Below are 16528 nucleotides of genomic sequence, written 5' to 3' on the forward strand. Positions count from 1 at the left end.
GGGATCTGGGGGACCACGACAAGCCAAGAGGGGAACGGGGTGTCAGGGACGGAGGAGGAGGTGCCCCCATTCCAGGGCTCCGACACAGCCAGATGAAGGGAGCAGGGTGGGATCCTGCATGGCATGAGACAGCGCCTGCCCCGGACAGGGCCAGCACTGAGGCTGGTCCCTGGTGGGCTGCACCGTCCCCACCGCAGCAGTTTTGGGGGCTGGCTGCTGCCCTGCAGAGGTGCAAAGCCTTGGTGGGCACGACACAGTCCGCAGCAGTGGGTTGGATCTGTTACCACAAAGCCTGAAAATCCACAGCCCGATGCTGGCCCAGCTGGTTTCTGGCAGCACTGGGGGGCTGGGGAGCTTCCCCCCTGCCTGTTACCACCTGGGTGATCCCCATCCCCAAGCTCAAATCATTTACTGCCCACCTCCCCTCCCCTAGCTTCTTGCCAGAAGCCTGGGAGAGGAGGGGGGACACACATCCTTGTCCCCAGCTGCAACACAACCTGCACAAAGGGAGAGGAACACTTGCTCTGGCAGCTGCCGCAGCCGTTCCTGCCTGCTGCAGATAAGTGCTGAGTGTGAGCAGCGACGCAAGAGGAGAAAAAAAAAATAATAAAAGGCATAAAATAACTCTGGGAGGTTTCTGCTTCTGCCTGTGATTCAGCTGCAGCGAGCAGGCAGCACACACAGCACTGTGCCTGTGCACAGCTTCTGCTGCATCTCATTCCCTTCTGCCCCGACGAACCACTTGATCCTACTCACAGCCTCCCAGGAGGGGACACAAGACCGGCACCAACCACCTTGGAAACCCATCAGATCCCCCCACCTCTACTGGATCCACCACCCGGCCTCATCCCTGAGGATCACAGCATTCCCGTAATTGAAAGCTCTCAAATTAAGCTGCACAATTCCCACCAGGGAAGAAGCACAGGAGCTGCCTGCCATGCGCAAGCATTTTCCTGTCTGCAGTTTATTCAGCCTAGACATTCGACATCACCCTGAGACAGCATTATTACAAACTGCAATAGGGCTGCTAAAGCAAGACCTTGGTGGTGCGCTCACCACCCAGCATCCAGCTCAGAGGAGCCCTGAGAGCAGCTGTGGAAGCCTGCAGCCCTACCCCACCGCTCCAAGACAAGCATCCTCACAGTGCTTAAATGGAAATAAAACCGGAACAATAAGGAGTCAAAGTGAGACATGGACAGGAGGGACAGCTCTACAGCCACAATCGGGGAATAGCATCATCATTCAGCTTTGAGTGCTACATGGTGGGATGTGACGTGCTGGTGCCCCACAAGCAGCTGGTGGCTTGCAGCCCACCTCTGCTGTCCCACACTGGGGCACAGTGCAGAGGGTCTGCGGGCCCCCTTTGATGCCTGGACCTGCAAGGACTCAGTTCTTGTTTTAAACAGGGAAGGAAAACCCACGAGCAACAGACTTTCTGTAAATGGTTGCAAGCTGACCTTGGCCTCCACCGGCTAGACATGCAAGGCGTACCCAAAACTGCATCCAAAAGACACATGCTCACTACCCGGAATGAACAGACTAACTTGACCCCGCTCACCGCAGTGCAAATGTCATCAATGCACAGGATGGCTCATTCGATTTTGAAGAAGTCAACCTCCCTTTACAGACACGGCGCAACTGGATATCCCTCCCCAAGCCCCAATCTGCTGCCATGGGCACATAGCATGGACCAGCCCAGCACTGGGACATGCCCAGAAAGGGGCTACATTACCTCGGTGGGTGTGGGGAGCCGGCTGGTGGTGCCCACAATCTGGTGGTATGGTCCTGGCTCACCATTCCTCATGGTGTTCTGGCGGCTCCCCAGCGGGCTGGAAGTGAAGGGTTTTTTACACAGGAGATCACTCTGTCGAGAGTCCGTGGTGAGATAGACCTGGTGGTAGAAGTTGGGCGGCATGAAACCACCTCGCACCGCATCAACGTGGTGGAAGGGCCCTGGTGTCCTGTACAGGGTGCTCCTGGAGCTGTTGAACAGCTCCTTTGACTGCCTCCACTTGTAGCACTTGAAGATGCCCACCGACACTATGGTGATGAAGAAAGCAGCTGAGACCAAAATCACAGCCAAGATGAGATAGAAAGTCACGTGCCTCCTGGGGTCGTGTGCAGGCACCATGTCAGTGAGGTCGGTGAGCGCCTCCTTGACCCTCTCAGCCACGGAGATGGAGACAGTGGCACTGGCAGACAGTGCAGGCTCCCCATGGTCCTTCAGCAGGATGACCAACGTGTGCTGAGGAGCCTCATCCTCCTGGAGCTGGCGGGTTGTGAAGATCTCCCCACTGTGCAGCCCAACTGAGAAGAGGGTTGGGTCAGTGGCCTGCAACAGGGTGTAGGAGATCCAGGCATTGTACCCTGCATCTGCGTCCACCGCCACCACCTTGGTGACCATGTGGCCCGCAGGAGTACCTGGTGCCACCACATCAGTATAGGAAGAGGTGGAGTTGGGGAGAGGGTACAGCACAGTGGGGGCATTGTCGTTGAGGTCAGTGACAAACACACTGACCGAGAGGTTGGTGGCCAGAGGTGGAGAGCCACCATCCTGGACCTGCACTGTCATGCTGAACTCCACCTGGTCCTCATGGTCCAGGGAGGTCAGCAGATAGAGGGTGCCACTCTCCCGGTTGATGGAGAAGAGATGACCCACAGTGGTGTCACCCTGCAGGAGGGAATAGGTGAGGTGGCCGTTGCGCCCCAGGTCAGGGTCTGTGGCGCTCACGTTAAGAATGGGGATGCCGGGCACGTTGTTCTCCAGCACGTACACATCATAGAAGTCCTGGGAAGACTTGGGTGCGTTGTCATTAACATCTGACACCCGCACCAGAATCTGTTTTACCACAGACAAGGGTGGTGAGCCCGAGTCCCTGGCTGTGACAGTGATGTTGTACTCAGATGCCTCTTCCCGGTCCAGAGCTGCTTTGGTTTTCAATGTGTAATAATTTTTGAGAGAGGAGCTGAGCGTGAATGGGATCCCAGGGGAAATAAAGCAGTTCACCAGACCGTTGTCTCGGGAGTCCAAGTCTGTTACACTCAGAAGAGCTACGACCGTCCCTGGGGCAGCGTCCTCAGGCACAGGGCTGTACACAGAAGTCACCGTCACTTCTGGAGCGTTATCATTCACATCCACGACTTCCACCAGCACTTTGCAATGAGCAACGCCAGGAACAGCACCCTTGTCCTTAGCCTGTAAGTAAACCTCGTGCAGCTTTGTTTCCTCATAGTCCAGCTGCCCCTTGACCCTCAGCTCCCCTGTGGCTGAGTCCAGAGCAAAGAGCTCTCGTACCTTGGCTGGCGTGTGGCTGCTGAAGGAGTAGATGATGTCTCCGTTGGGCCCATCGTCCAGGTCGTAGGCACTGATCTTGGCGACCAGGGTGCCACTGGGAGTGTTTTCCCTCACGCTTGCCTTGTAGGTGGACTGGTTGAAGACCGGGGCATTATCGTTCGAGTCCACGACGTCGATGTGGATCTGCACGTGGGCCGAGCGTGGCGGGCTGCCTCCATCCAGCGCAGTCAAGACCAAGTGCAGCTCCCGCTGCTCCTCCCTGTCCAGCTCCTTCTCTAGCACCAGCTCTGCGTACTTGCTGCCATCCCCCCTCGTCTGCACATCCAGCACGAAGTGCGGGTTGGCACTCAGCTGGTAGTTCTGCAAAGAGTTAATCCCCACATCGGGGTCTTGCGCGCTCTCTAGCGGGAAGCGCGCCCCGGCCGCCACCGACTCGCTGATTTCCAGCCTCGCCTGGCCGCTGGGAAAAACCGGGTCGTTGTCGTTGATGTCCTGTATCTCCACGGCGCCGCTGTACAGCTCCAGCGGTTTCTCCAGCACGATCTCAAAGCTCAGGGAGCAGGGGGAGAGCGCTCCGCACAGCTCCTCGCGGTCGATCCGCTCGCTCACCAGCAGCGCGCCGCTCCCGGGATCCACCGCGAAGAACCTCCTGCTGCCGCCGGACACCACCCGCGGCCGGCGCCCAGGGAGCCGCGCCGGGTCCAGCGCCAGGTCGGCCGCCACGTTCCCCACGGCGGAGCCTCTCCGCGCCTCCTCGGGAATCGCATAGCGGATGGCGGCGGAAGCCCAGGAGGAAGCGCCGAGCAAAAGCCAGAGGCTCAGTACCTTCCCCGTCGTCACCCCGCGGCTCCGTGCGGCGACGCCGTTCATCGCACAGGACGGCAGCGCTCCCCGCCTGGCCCCCCCTAGAAATCCTCAGCTCGCCCCTTCCTGCCGCTGCCCGGTGCCCCGGGACGCGGCGTGCGGCGGGGAGAGGGGCATTGCTCGGCGGCACGGCACTGACTCACTCCCCGGCTCGCTCTCAGTCTCTCTGTGCCTCGTCCCGGCTCCGAGCGGGGCCGGGCCGCCCGATCCCCCGCTCCAGCATTGGCCGACAGCGGCACACAGAGTCCCGGCCAATAACTGCACGGAGCGCTGGGAGCCCCGCGGCCGGGAGGGAGCGCGGCCGCCCCACCGACAGCAGCGGGGCTCCAGTCGGCTGACACCCAGCCCAAAAAGCACGCGTCCCTTTCCCCACGTACGGGGCCGGTCAGACACCGGCAGGAAGGTGTGAGAGTTAGCAGAGGGGATGGAGCCGAGAGGTGCCCCCGGAAAACGAGGGGGTGTCCCCCGGGAAAACAAACCCTCGTTGGAGTCAGGCAGCAGGACCGAGAAGGGGCGGGGGGAAGACAGAGGGAGGGCGGAATGAGGCGGAGGAGGGGGTCTCACGGGACCTTCTGGCTCCCGGTCCTGCCAAGAGTCCAGCCCCTTCCGAGCGTCCCACAGCGTCGCGACGGCGCGCCGCCGTGTGCCAGCAAAGCAGCGTCGCCGACAAAGCGACAGCGCTCTCGTGCTGCCGCTGTCCCGGCGGGCAGCCGCTGGGGTTCCCGGCAGCCGCGCCCCCGCCCCGCTCATCGTCGCCACCACTGTCCCAGGGGGGGATCCTCCCCGACAAATCGCAGAACCCTCGTCCTGACACTCCCTTCCTCCCTCCCCGCCGCCTCCAGGCTTGCTCCCCCGGTGCTCGATTCCTCCAGACGCAGCGAACTCACGGCCGGCGTCGTGCTGGCACCTGGGGCACCCTCCCCACCCCCTGCTGCAGCAGCCCCGCGGGTCGCGGCACCGTGCAGATCTCTGCACCTTGCCGAGCACCGGCCGGTTCTCGGGCTGCCTTTCGGGTTGTTGCACCACTTGACACTGCGGGTTTCCGACGTTTAGAGCCTGCAAACGGACGCAAACTACCGCGGTGTTGGAATTCATTTTCTGTCACCCACGGAACTGTTCAGATGTCCCGGTGGAATAGGAAGGGAAGAATGGAGCTAGACACGGGAGCGCCAGGAGCCCTGTCGAAATCGGGCTGTGGCAGAGAAACAGCATCTTGCAGCACCAGACGCTTTCCCACAGCCGATAACGAACGAAAGGAAAAGAAACCAGCGCCCACAGCTGTTTGTCGAGGGAAACTGCAAGGACCTCTGCTCCCTGAATAATCTGCTCGGAATCGTTGCACCTGATGAGCTGCCGTCCCGAAGTTTGCCGTGCCTGAGGGTGGTGTGCGGGGGCTGCAAATCGCGCTCACCAACGTGGGGGACCCAACACCCTCCGGAAAGGGAGGGATCTCGCCTCTGTCTGCGCGTTTTCGCCCTGCGCACTGCTGTTAACTGCCGGGAGCACACCCAGATGCGCAATGTTTCAGCGTTTATACGCGGCACCAACGGAATCAAACGGATCGGCTCAAACTTTGCCACCCAACAATCATTCTCGCAATTAACGGCTAATTGTCGGAAGTTAAAACGTACCGGCGCTACTTACTCCTAGCTCACTCTTACCACCAGTCCACAGAATTTGATAAAAAAAAAAAAAAAAGTATACGCCTCGAGTCAATAAAATCCAACGTTAGAAATCAATAGTTTAACAGAAATGAATTCTAAAGCAATTGAAAGGCTTCCAAGGAAAATGAGATGCATTACCCACCGCAGCTGTATCGTGCACGTAAGTATCAACAGTTTTGCCACTCTATGCCTTCTGGAGCGCCTCCAACAAGCCGTGTCTGCAGGCTCACTGCTGAAAGCAGATTTCTTTCTTCACTAGCCCTTATGCAATCAAATTCCAATTGTCTTTCTTACATATAATCTAAAACGTAGAAAATCCACGGCTTCCTTCGAGCTAAACCCTGAAATAGTCTGCAGTCACTTATTTACTTTGAAATAAGTTCTGAATCTTCTTTTTTTCCTCCCTACTGCCTCTTTTCCTAATACATTCAAGTCTTTCATAAGTTCTCGCTGAGCAATTTTTCTAACATATATATCGTAATTCGTAAAAAGTTTTTCCTCATATGGGTACACATGCGAGCCCACCCAAAGTACTTTGTCCTGCCAGTAGTCAGCCAAGATGCAGAGTGCCGAGTACTTCCAGGAAATCTCCCTATCCAGGAAAGGCGCTGAAGACTCAGCATTTTCATCTTTCATGTTTCAAGTGATCTGAGGACGTTGCATCCCCTTCACTTTGATGGGAAACCAGACTATTAAAAGCGACATCCTCGGAGCTCCTGAAAACAGCATTTGAAGGAAGAGAAGCAGAACTATGCGGTAGCAAAGGGGAAGGCACCTTCCCCCTGCACAGGGAATTACTTCAGGGGCGAGTTCAAGAGAAATCCCGGGCAGAGCAGCTCAGCCTGTCCCTGTTTCTGGTCACACCGGGGCTCCGGAGGAGCCTGCGACAGCAGCAGACACAAAACGCTTTCTGCTCGGCTCCGGGCTCTGAGCAACAGCCCCGGGTCCCCGGTGAATGCAGGACAGAGGGAATTAATTTATACGTGTGCAAAACATCTTCCTTAAGAATGGCTGAGAGAGAGCAAAGAACGGAGCTGGAAAGGAAAAGAGACAAGAAGACTGGAGTTGTTGCCCTCACTAAGTGCAAAGCCCGCGATACATCAATTACATGACCATGCATCAATTTCACAAAGAAATACTCACATAGGGCACTTTAGAGACACTAAATGAAGCATTCGCTAAACCCAGATGAAAGGATTGTCTCAGCTTTTGTGCCCCAGGACCCTTATGCCATTGCTCCAACCTTCACGCTACCACCCCAGCTCGCTGAAACTCTCACCCAAGGCAGAACAGAGCAACAGGGGAAGAAGAAAGACCGCACGAGCAAACAGAAAAGGACCCGGGACAGCAGCTCACCTCTGCCGTGCTCTCTGAGCTGGGAGGGTCCTTCCCGGAGGGGCCTCCTGGGCCAAGGTCCCCCACCAAGACATGGTCAGGCAGCGCTGCCGTGCCCGGTCTCAAAAACGTGAAGTCCTTCTGGCCCGATTCAGAGGCCAAACACACCTCGTAGGAGTAGGGCAAGGGCAGCGTGCTGCTGCAGTAGTTGTAGGGTGCTTTGGGGCCAAGGCTGGAATAGAGTTCCTTATCGGAAGTTAGAAAAATGGGGGGGCTCCTGGCCCGTCGGCACTTGAAGAACACTACCAACATGACTGTGAAAACGAACAGCAAGGACACCAAAGCGAGCGCCACCACCAGAACGAGGTTTAGATCTGAAGTCAGCTCGGATTCGACAGCCTTGTCGCTCAGCTCCGGCAGCGCCTCCTGCAAGCTTTCGGCCAACACCACGTGCAGCGTGGCCGTGGCTGACAGCGCCGGCTGCCCGTGGTCCTTCACCACGGCCACCAGCCGCTGCTTCGCCGCGTCGCGCTCCGACACAGCCCGCGCCGTGCGCACCTCGCCGCTGTGCAGCCCCACGCGGAACAGCCCCGGCTCCGGCGCCTGCACCAGCTCGTAGGACAGCCACGCGTTGCGCCCGGCGTCCGCGTCCACCGCCACCACCTTGGCCACCAGGTAGCCGGCCTCGGCTGAGCGCGGCACCACCTCGAACGGCACCGCACTCGCGCCCGCGCCGCCGCTCCCTGCCCCGCTCGCCGCCGCTGGCCACAGCACCCGTGGAGCGTTGTCGTTCCGGTCCAGCACGAAGACGTGCACCGTCGCCGTAGCGCTGCGCGCCGGCTCCCCGCCGTCCTGCGCCCGCACCGCCACGGCGAACTCGCGGCACTGCTCGTAGTCGAAGGAGCGCTGCGCGTACACCGCGCCGCTCCGCGCCTCCACCGACACGTACGGTGCCGCCGCGCCCGCGCCGTCGCCCTCCAGCCAGTAGCTCACGAGCCCGTTGGTGCCCGCGTCCGCGTCCCGCGCGTGCACCCGCAGCACCAGCGCGCCCGCCGCGTTGTTCTCGGCCACGTAGGCGCTGTATGTGGCCTCCTCGAACACCGGCGCGTTGTCGTTCACGTCCGACACCTCCAGCACCAGCGCCGCGCGGCTCGACAGCGCCGGGCTGCCGCGGTCCCTGGCCACCACCGTCACCCGGTACTCGGCCGCCTGCTCCCGGTCCAGCGCGCCCGCCGTCACCACCTTGTACGAGCCGCCCGACGACGCCACGATGGACAGCGGCGCCTCGCCCGACAGCTCGCACCACACCTGACCGTTCTCCCCGGAGTCCCGGTCCCGCACTTTAAGCAGCGCCACGACGGTGCCGGGCGCCGCGTCCTCGGGCACGGGGCTCGACACCGACGTCAGCGTCACCTCGGGCGCGTTGTCGTTCACGTCGAGCACCTCCAGCTCCGCTTCACAGTGTGCCACCAGGCCGCCCCCGTCCCGCGCCTCCACCAGCAGCGTGTAGCCCCGCGTGTCCTCGAAGTCCAGCGCCTCCCGCAGCGTCACTGTCCCATTCTCTGCGGCCACTGCGAACTTCTGCAGCACCTTGGCCGGCATTTCTGCGAAGCCGTAGGTGATGCGGGCGTTGCTGCCCTCGTCACTGTCAGAGGCTGAGACATGCAGCACCACGGAGCCCGGGGGCGTGTCCTCCCGCAGGCTCACCCGATACCGCTCCTGCGCGAACACAGGCGCGTTGTCGTTGGCATCGGTGACGTTGATGCAGAGCTGGGCGGTGCCGCTCCGGGGCGGCTCCCCGCCGTCCAGCGCCGTCAGCACCAGGCGCAGGCTCGGTTCGCGCTCCCGGTCCAGCGCGCGGCGCAGCACCAGCTCCGCAAACTTGCTGCCGTCCTGCCTCTCTCTCACTTCCACCGCGAAGTACCCGTTGGCCTCCAGCTCATAGCCCTGCAGGGAGTTCGGGCCCACGTCTGGGTCTTCGGCGATACCCAAGGAAAAGCGGGCGCCGGGAGAAGTCAGTTCGTTGATTTCCAGCTGGATGCTGTCTCGCAAGAAGCGCGGCGCATTGTCGTTAACGTCCTGGATGGCCACTTCGACGTGGAAAACGTTCAGCGGGTTCTGCACCACCACCTCGAAACTGACGGAGCAGGACGCCGACTCGCCGCACAGCTCCTCCCGGTCCAGCCTCTCGCTCACGTACAGGTTCCCGTTCTCGCCGCTCACGGTGAAGTAGTGCTTCTCCGAGCTGATCCGCAGCTGGCGTGCCGGCAGCTCGGCTGGGCTCAGCCCCACGTCCCGCGCCAGCGGCCCCACCAGCGAGCCCCTGCTCAGCTCCTCGGGGATCGCGTAGCGGAGCCGCTCCGGCGCCGCCCGGCAGCAGCAGCAGCAGCAGCACAGGAGCAAAGCGGGCAGCAGCCCCTGCCCGCCCGCTCTCCGGCTCCTCCGCCGCCCGCCTGCCATTCGCAGCAGCGCTCGCCGCTCTCCTTCCACCCGCCCCCGCCGCCGCTCCTGCCAGCCGCTGCACGCCCCGAGCGCCGATGCCGCCGGAGCGCAGCGATCTGGGCACCGGCTCGGCCGCCGCTCCCCGTCTCTCTGCTGCCCGCGCCTCTCCCGCTCTGGCGGCGCCGGGCGAGCGAGCAGCCGGCGGGGGCAGGAGGCGGCGGCGGCGGCGGCCAACAGCGGCACCCGGAGGCCCCGCGACGCCACCGCAGCCGGCGGCTGCCCGCGCACCTCGGGTCCCGGCCGCTGCTCGCCGAGGAGCGCTGACAGCAGCCGCCCGGCAGACGGCGCCGGCAGCTAGCGGGAGCGCGATTCATCGTCGGGCTCTGCCGGTTTTCTGCCACCGCGCGGAAGGCGAGGCGAGGCAGCAGCTCTGTTCGGCTGTGGAAGTCAGGAGTCTGGCTGGGGGGCGCGTTACCGAGTATCGGAGCAGCGCGCGCGGACATCGCACAGCAGAGCACAGGTAAGAACAGCCAGACGCACTGTAAGGGAAGCAGCCGACACCTTTCAGGAGTTTCCACTACTGCTGGGGGTGATTTTCCCCCAGCTCTCGCATTTCATTTTTCTCAGCTATGACTAGCAGCAGCGACAAAGTGCTTCTGGAGAAAAAGTGTTGTAGAAAGAGAGCACCAGATCCACCGTGAACGCTGTTTTCTTTTAGGAGTTTCTTGGTTACATCCATTTCATTTTATATATCTGTCATAGTGACTGGGACTACGGGAGAACACGGCTTTATTCTCTACAAAAACAGCATCAGCACTTGCTCCCAGTTTTGCAAATCAGTGAGATCACCACTACTTCCTACTCCAGCAGAATGAAGACAGCCCTGTTAAATCTGGTTTTCAAAAGTGCCTCTCTTTGTGAACAGAGTGAGAAAGTTGATGTAGGAACATAGGTGGTCAGCAAAAATGTACCCAATGTACTGGCATACTTCTATTACCAGTGTGCTGTTTCAGTGGTTGTGAAGAAAAGCAATTGTATACCACCCTGTGATGGTGCCTGATGTGTATGCAATATGTCAGCTACCTTTCCAAGCATGGTCAGACACTTGTAGAAAAGAAGATGGCAAAAAAAGTCACAAGACAAAGTCTGAGAAAGGCTTTGAAGACAGGCAACACTAAAGAAGGACGTTTATTGATGACATAAACACAGTGACATGCAATTTGCACCAAAAAGACATAGAGCATTCTGGGATGGGGGGCTCTGAAAACGGAAAGGATTCAACTCACCTGAGTGCAACATTTATGAAAAAGTATTTAATCTTCCTCAAAACCCATTTTTATGATAGAACTGCCTCTTATCAGAAATCAAAGGAAATTATGGAATGGAAGGCTCTGAAAGCCAGCAAAGCTTGGTTCATGAGCCTCGGCACAATATAACCAAGAGAATAATCTCAACTCCATACAGACCACAAATTTGGAAAACTACAAATACAATGGATTTTCCTGACTCTCCTATTGCTCTAAACAAGAGTACTGAGATTGCTCTAAAACATGACTCCATCAGTGACTACTGTGCTCATTTTTAGGGTCCCAGTGATAACTCATTTCCTGATTTATATCTTAAAAGAGAGTCTCTTGCAGCACCCTTACAAGATTTAAAGATGCAGCCTGCAGGACTCAGTTCCTCCTTCATGAGACTATTCCACAGTGATCAAGAAACAAGTGCTTGTGGAGTAATCCTTCTATCGTAGAAGAGGCCACAACGCCACTGTGTGAACACACTCTTCCTGGCAAACAGGACCATTTTCACAAAGAAATATTACACTCTTCTTCAGTTGGAGAGAAACACACACGAGGGTCACAGTAATGATCCCTGGGAGATTTAACCTGCTTTGACAAAACTACCAACAAGGTCGCTGTGTAGACAGGCTTCTTCCATCAGCAAGGCCATTCCTGTAACCACATAAAGGGGCTCCTCACTGGCTGGTGAGGAGCACAGAAGTAGAAAGAAATACTCACAACCCACAGTGCTATTAAGAATGTATGCTAGAGTATGCCTCATACATCGCTTGCATCAATTTTCAATCCTTACCATTAATGGATCACATGTTACTACAGGTAAGAGTAGACGAGGATACTGAAAGAGCTGCAAGGTGGCAAAGTGCAAATCATTAACCCTTCACAGTAAGAGTATTTCCACATGCCTTGCAGTGCCACTCCATCTGTAACCTGTAATGCTGCCCAAGAGAAACTGCAAAAATACTCTGCATCACTTCCATTCCTAAATTGTTCAGCTCTCTGGAGCACAGTCCCACATACAAGATATATCACACAGCTTCACGACTCTGGGGTTTAGACCCAGACACCACCAAAGGTCAAACCCACTGCTGGATTATTCTGGTGTATGGACATTGCCCCAGCAATAAAGTACACTGTCTCCTGCTCTATGGATGCCACGGATGCTAGCTTTGACTGCTCCCCAAGGATGTGGGGATTGACAAAAATGGGAGAGATGTGCAAGGGCTTGTTCAGTGCTGGTAACCTCTCAAACTGAAATATCTTCCATGACCTCATTTTCAAGCAAGACCTCAGAGATTCAGTGAAATAGGAAAATAATTAAGTCCCCTGTCTCGATTCCTAACACTTCAACCCACTTTCAAGGACTGAGAAGAGGCTAGTAGCTTTATATGACCACAACATTTAGTGTACAAACATGCAGTTTTTTGAATCCACTTAAGCACCTTTGAACACCACAGAACCACAGTTAAGCACCTGTGGGAGAACACACTGTTGAGTTGCCATCAAGGTCAAGAAGCGCAACCATACTCAACCACAAGTATCTTAGAATTTTACATCTGCCAACAAGTAATTTTGTTCTTCCACCCTCTTCCTCCATGCAGAGCTTGGAGCTCACTTTTGACCAAAACTGGAGAATTACCACAGGCAACAAGGAACTCACAGTAATGCCTGGGAATGGTCTCGTGGCTGCGGAAAGCACCAAGTCCCATGTGGAAAACATACGTGTTCTGAGAATCACCCTTCTGTCACAACTGGCTGAGGAACACATTGTATGAAGAACATTTACCCATAAAATAAGTAGGACACTTGCCTAAAGCAGGCACAGACAAATGAGGTTCTGCATTCACTTCATATAATGGCTTATACACGTCCTAAAGAATGTTAAATGAAGAAAGTGACCCCTGCATCATTGATCCACAAACAGAGATTTTGTTGAAACACTTGAGACTCAACACAGAAGGTCACCAGGGCATCGCAGTCTTCAGTGCGGGCACCAAAGTTCATCCCCAGATCACCTGGAACTCACTGAGATCTTAAGCTGCAAGCAAAGCCTTCAAGTCTTCCTCTGGACTACACAGGAGGGGACTTCATTTTAAGAAAAATTCATCCTTTCTCATCAATTTTTCTACTCTGTGGCCTGCTCAGATTATAGATTATAGAACTATAAATGGAAAGGCCTTAATACAGGGTCTTTTCTCATCCTAACTCTTGCAAGTAATGTAGAGAGATTCAGTTTTAGCTTCTGTTTCATTTCCTTCATACACAAAAATTTGTCTTCAGATGTCTGGAAGGACCTTTTCAAAGGAGGTAAAGATTTCCTGCAGTACAACTCCAGCATTTTCAAATACCAAAGCCCTATCCAGAAATGGGAAACATGAAGCACAACCTTCCTGGAAACAAAGATCAGAACACATAATTACACCTACAGGAAAGCTATCCATCAAAATGTTATGATGAGATATGGATGGATACACAACTTTTCACAACGGAATTGTAAGCAGTTCTACCCATTAAGGCATCATTGTATATACATGGTTTTTACACCAATAACCAATTAACATTTCTTTCAGGTCAGGAAAACAAGGATCACACTGTAAATGGAACAGGCCTTGATACCAGTACAAAATCAAACAACTGTCCAAACAGCATCACTGTAGATCCACCTATTTTCCAGATTCAAAGTCAGTTTCTCACCTTCCTTGCTCTGCATGCACAGCTTTTAGTTGCACCATGGACAACTTTTGGCCATGGACATCTTTTGGCCATATGTCACCCCTCAGCAAGAACATTTCACTTAGTGACACTGTAGGAAACATAAGTATATCAGACTATATTGAGCTGTCTTAATAGCTGTAAACATTCAAAATATGTATCCCCATAGGACTGCTCCCGCAAGGCCTGCAGTTATAATAGGTCTTCCAAGCTTTGAAAGATTATCAGCCACATGGAGGACCAGTTTTAGACCCTGACAACATCAAGGCCAAAACCTGAAACCTGCAGATGTGAAGGAATCAGTTTTCTATTGCAGATTATGTCAGTAGGAGTATGTGAGCATAATAAGGGTAACCAGTAGACAGCAAAGTCACAGGAGGATCCTTCCAGAGGTTCCTTCCTAGCCAGAGGTAGTCAAAGTAATTTGGACAAGACAAAATGTAAACTGCAATATAACAACTATGATAAAGTTAATGTTAACACCTATCTTCTATGTGTTTAAAAGTAAAACACGATGAACTCTTTCACATGCTCTGTCTCTCTCCAGACATCAGCCTTCTATCTGTCCAGAGACAGCACAAGAAATGAAAGTGGTGAACCTGCAGCATGGCTGCTGCTACAGCATGTGTCTGTCAGTAAATGCATGTCCAGATCCATCCTTGATAGGTCAATGTTAAAAGACTGTGAAGCAGCAAAATACATCTATTTCCTCCAGGAGCCCATCACACACAGCACCACTGAGGCATTCTCATATCCTCACAACATTCACAATTGCCTTTCATCTTCATAGCAGGCAAACATTGTCAAAGGACCAGTTGTGCAGACCGTTTCTCCACCAAGAAGAAACAGTCTCAAAGACCACAGCATGGACAGATGCAAAGACATTTCTTTGCTCAACGCTTTATCATGAAGAATCATAAAGGTCAAGAAGATTGTAAAGGAGAAGTAGTTAAGTTAAATGGAAGGCCATTAAGATTCTGTTTCAAGACAGTCTCACCTGACTCATCAGTCACATGTGCTATCAGGAAGATACCTGGCTCTGCTAACATCAGCAAAGGAGCAATTGCCCAGCCTGTTTCTCCACCACATGCACAAAGACTTCACTATAGACATGAACATGAAACACAGACTTCCTGGAGAAAACAGCCTAGATATGTAACTACAACAAAGAAAAAACTCTGTGTAACGATATTATTGAAAGAGATGAATAGAGAAATGAGGTTTCATGCAGGAATTACAAGCCATTCTACCTATGCATCATTGTTCTAAATGCACAGTTTTTATTCAAACATTTTATTATCAAAGGATTATTTGCCTTTCAGCACAGGAAAACCAGGATCGTAGCATAAATGGCAATGGCCTCAGCATTAATTATGAAATCAGAGTGTTGTCCAGCCCAAACTATGTTGATCAAGTTATTCTCCAAGTTCGACACCAGCCTCTCACCCTCCTTGCTCAGCATTCACAGCCAGTATCCAGCTTTTGGCCACATGTCAGACACAGCAACAGCATTTCATTCAGTGGTATTTTAAGGAAACTTAAGTATATCAAAATCATGACATCTGCAAACATTCAAGGTACATATGGAGTCAGCTCCCATAGTTCCATAATACAAACAGATCTTCCAGTCTTTTAAGGGTTCTCTGCCATGCTGAAGCCCAGTTTAGATCCTGGCAACAAACAAGACAAAAATGTGAAAACTACACAAGTGAAGGACTTCACTATAACTCTAAAGACATTCTTCTTTGGTTTACCATGATATTGTGCAAAAAAATAAAATAAAATAAAATAAAATAAAATAAAGTAAAGTAAAGTAAAGTAAAGTAAAGTAAAGTAAAGTAAAGTAAAGTAAAGTAAAGTAAAATAAAAGTAAAATAAAATAAAATAAAGTAAAATAATAATGGACCTGCAACACTGTTTCCCCAGTCCTACAGTTATAAAAGATCTTCCAGTCTTTGAAGGATTATCAGACACATTGAGGCCCCAGCATTAGTCCTTGAAAACAAAGAAAGAAAGAAAGAAAAACAAAACAAAACAAAACAAACATGAAACCTACAGAAGTGAAATAATCAGTTTCAGGTTATGCTGCTAGGTACTGTACTGCATACAGTAATAAGGAATAGAGGAGAGGAGAGGAGAGGAGAGGAGAGGAGAGGAGAGGAGAGGAGAGGAGAGGAGAGGAGAGGAGAGGAGAGGAGAGGAGAGGAGAGGAGAGGAGAGGAGAGGAGAGGAGAGGAGAGGAGAGGAGAGGAGAGGAGAGGAGAGGAGAGGAGAGGAGAGGAGAGGAGAGGAGAGGAGAGGAGAGGAGAGGAGAGGAGAGGAGAGGAGAGGAGAGGAGAGGAGAGGAGAGGAGAGGAGAGGAGAGGAGAGGAGAGGAGAGGAGAGGAGAGGAGAGGAGAGGAGAGGAGAGGAGAGGAGAGGAGAGGAGAGGAGAGGAGAGGAGAGGAGAGGAGAGGAGAGGAGAGGAGAGGAGAGGAGAGGAGAGGAGAGGAGAGGAGAGGAGAGGAGAGGAGAGGAGAGGAGAGGAGAGGAGAGGAGAGGAGAGGAGAGGAGAGGAGAGGAGAGGAGAGGAGAGGAGAGGAGAGGAGAGGAGAGGAGAGGAGCTAGGGCACCTCTGGTCTATACAGGAAAAATAAAAGTAGAGTGAACTCTGTCATCTGCTTTGTCTTTACAGAGACATCATATATTCACCTGTCCAACCATTATGAAATGACATGAAAGTGAAGGACACCAATGGTAATGCTGTTAACAAAATACAACTGTTACCTCACATGGGAAAGGAAAGGCAACTTGGTTTAACATCCACTGTATCGATGTCAAAAGCAAGGCATCCTGCTGCTCAAAATTTGTACTTTGACTAACTGATGGTTAGACAACCAAAAGCCAGACTTGCAAAAAGTGCTTCAGCTATCAAGCTC

The 16528-nt window shown here is 53.8% G+C and overlaps 1 protein-coding gene across 1 annotated transcript in view; it reads right to left on the reverse strand.

The window, feature by feature from the left end:
* LOC309883666 (uncharacterized protein) overlaps positions 1-15583 on the reverse strand; it is a 44013-nt gene extending 28430 nt beyond the window's left edge. Inside the window, exons 1-3 of the mRNA XM_082771929.1 lie at positions 7180-15583; positions 4537-5215; positions 1733-4200 (exon numbers count right to left, since the gene is read on the reverse strand). Coding sequence (XP_082628055.1) covers positions 1733-4200; positions 4537-5215; positions 7180-9618 — 5586 coding nt within the window. The 5' untranslated portion in view covers positions 9619-15583. The remainder of the gene's footprint in view (positions 1-1732; positions 4201-4536; positions 5216-7179) is intronic.
* Between the last annotated feature and the right edge of the window lie 945 nt (positions 15584-16528).

Source organism: Aythya marila (assembly GCF_965140915.1).
Source record: "Aythya marila genome assembly, chromosome: 14".
Classification (NCBI taxonomy): domain Eukaryota; kingdom Metazoa; phylum Chordata; class Aves; order Anseriformes; family Anatidae; genus Aythya; species Aythya marila.